This window comes from Olea europaea, unplaced genomic scaffold (genome assembly GCF_002742605.1).
Source record: "Olea europaea var. sylvestris unplaced genomic scaffold, O_europaea_v1 scaffold37994, whole genome shotgun sequence".
Lineage (NCBI taxonomy): Eukaryota > Viridiplantae > Streptophyta > Magnoliopsida > Lamiales > Oleaceae > Olea > Olea europaea.
In genome coordinates this window covers 1-1109 of record NW_019257397.1, presented here as the reverse complement: position 1 = coordinate 1109, position 1109 = coordinate 1, and the positions used below count along the sequence as shown (strand labels likewise).

The window sequence follows — 1109 nt, the reverse complement described above, 5'->3', positions numbered from 1 at the left end:
TATCTCTGTCAGTCCTCTTTCTTTTACTGACTTCTCCCATTTTTTATTTTGTTCCTTTTCTCTTATTCCCTCCTTGCCTCTCTTTAGACCTACGCAGAGATATGGTAATAAAATTGTGTCCATTTATTTATTGTCTGTGGTATATAATTGGACAAATCAGTTGATATATCTGAATATGCAATTATGTTGTTGCAGCCTCAGGCCTATTTAGGTTTGACATTTAACTGGGGGGCTTTACTTGGTTGGGCAGCTGTTAGAGGAAGTCTTGATCCTGCTATTGTACTCCCACTTTACGCTTCTGGTGTATTTTGGACACTTGTGTATGATACAATATATGCGCATCAGGTACTTTTTATTTTTTTCAGAACTTCTGGCTACCTGGATATTAACATAAATTGATGGGTCTCAGATAAATCGCAACTTAGGAGATGTGATGAATAACAATGCTATTTGCTTGTTGGAGTTTTGTATTGTGATTCCATGGCAAAATACTTTGTTCTACACTTCTATAAATGTTTGACTTTTGATATCATGAAATTCAATGACTTGTAGCTTCTGTGGTACTTTGTTATCCTAAGGTTGTTCTTTTGCTTATTCATTCCTCCTTTGTTTTTGGACACAATTGCTGAACAAGTTATTTGCTTATGGAATATTTTTGAAAGCAATCAAATCCTTATTAACCTTCTAGATCCTTTGACAGATGCTATCTTTGTGTATTGAATTTTGATGTATTTAGATTTTTGAAAATCAGTTTATCCCTCTAACATCTTGTACTTTGCGTCTTCTGTACTTATCTACAATGTCTAAAAGTGTTGAACTGGCATATCTGCATGATATATGGAGGTTTGGGTCTCGTTTGTCTCATACTTAACCATGATCTAGGATAAAGAAGACGATGTAAGAGTGGGTGTCAAATCAACGGCCTTGAGATTCGGAGATTCAACCAAAGAATGGATTACTGGATTTGGAATAGCATGCATTGGCAGCCTTGCTTTTAGTGGATTTAATGCTAATCTTGGTGCGTTTTCTCTTTTTTTTGTCTTGCACATAGCTGAATGCCCTTAGCTTATATTACTAAACTGTGTGTCTAACTCTCTCTCTCTCTCTCT

General features: G+C 35.7%; 1 protein-coding gene across 1 annotated transcript; it reads left to right on the top strand.

Annotated features, from left to right (window-relative positions):
• Positions 1-6: 6 nt before the first annotated feature.
• Positions 7-1018, top strand: LOC111386935 (4-hydroxybenzoate polyprenyltransferase, mitochondrial-like; the record flags this gene model as incomplete). The annotated part of the gene is made up of 3 exons (XM_023011437.1): positions 7-104; positions 196-345; positions 883-1018. Coding segments are annotated over exons 1-3 (289 nt in total), but the record flags the coding sequence as incomplete, so codon positions are not given.
• Between the last annotated feature and the right edge of the window lie 91 nt (positions 1019-1109).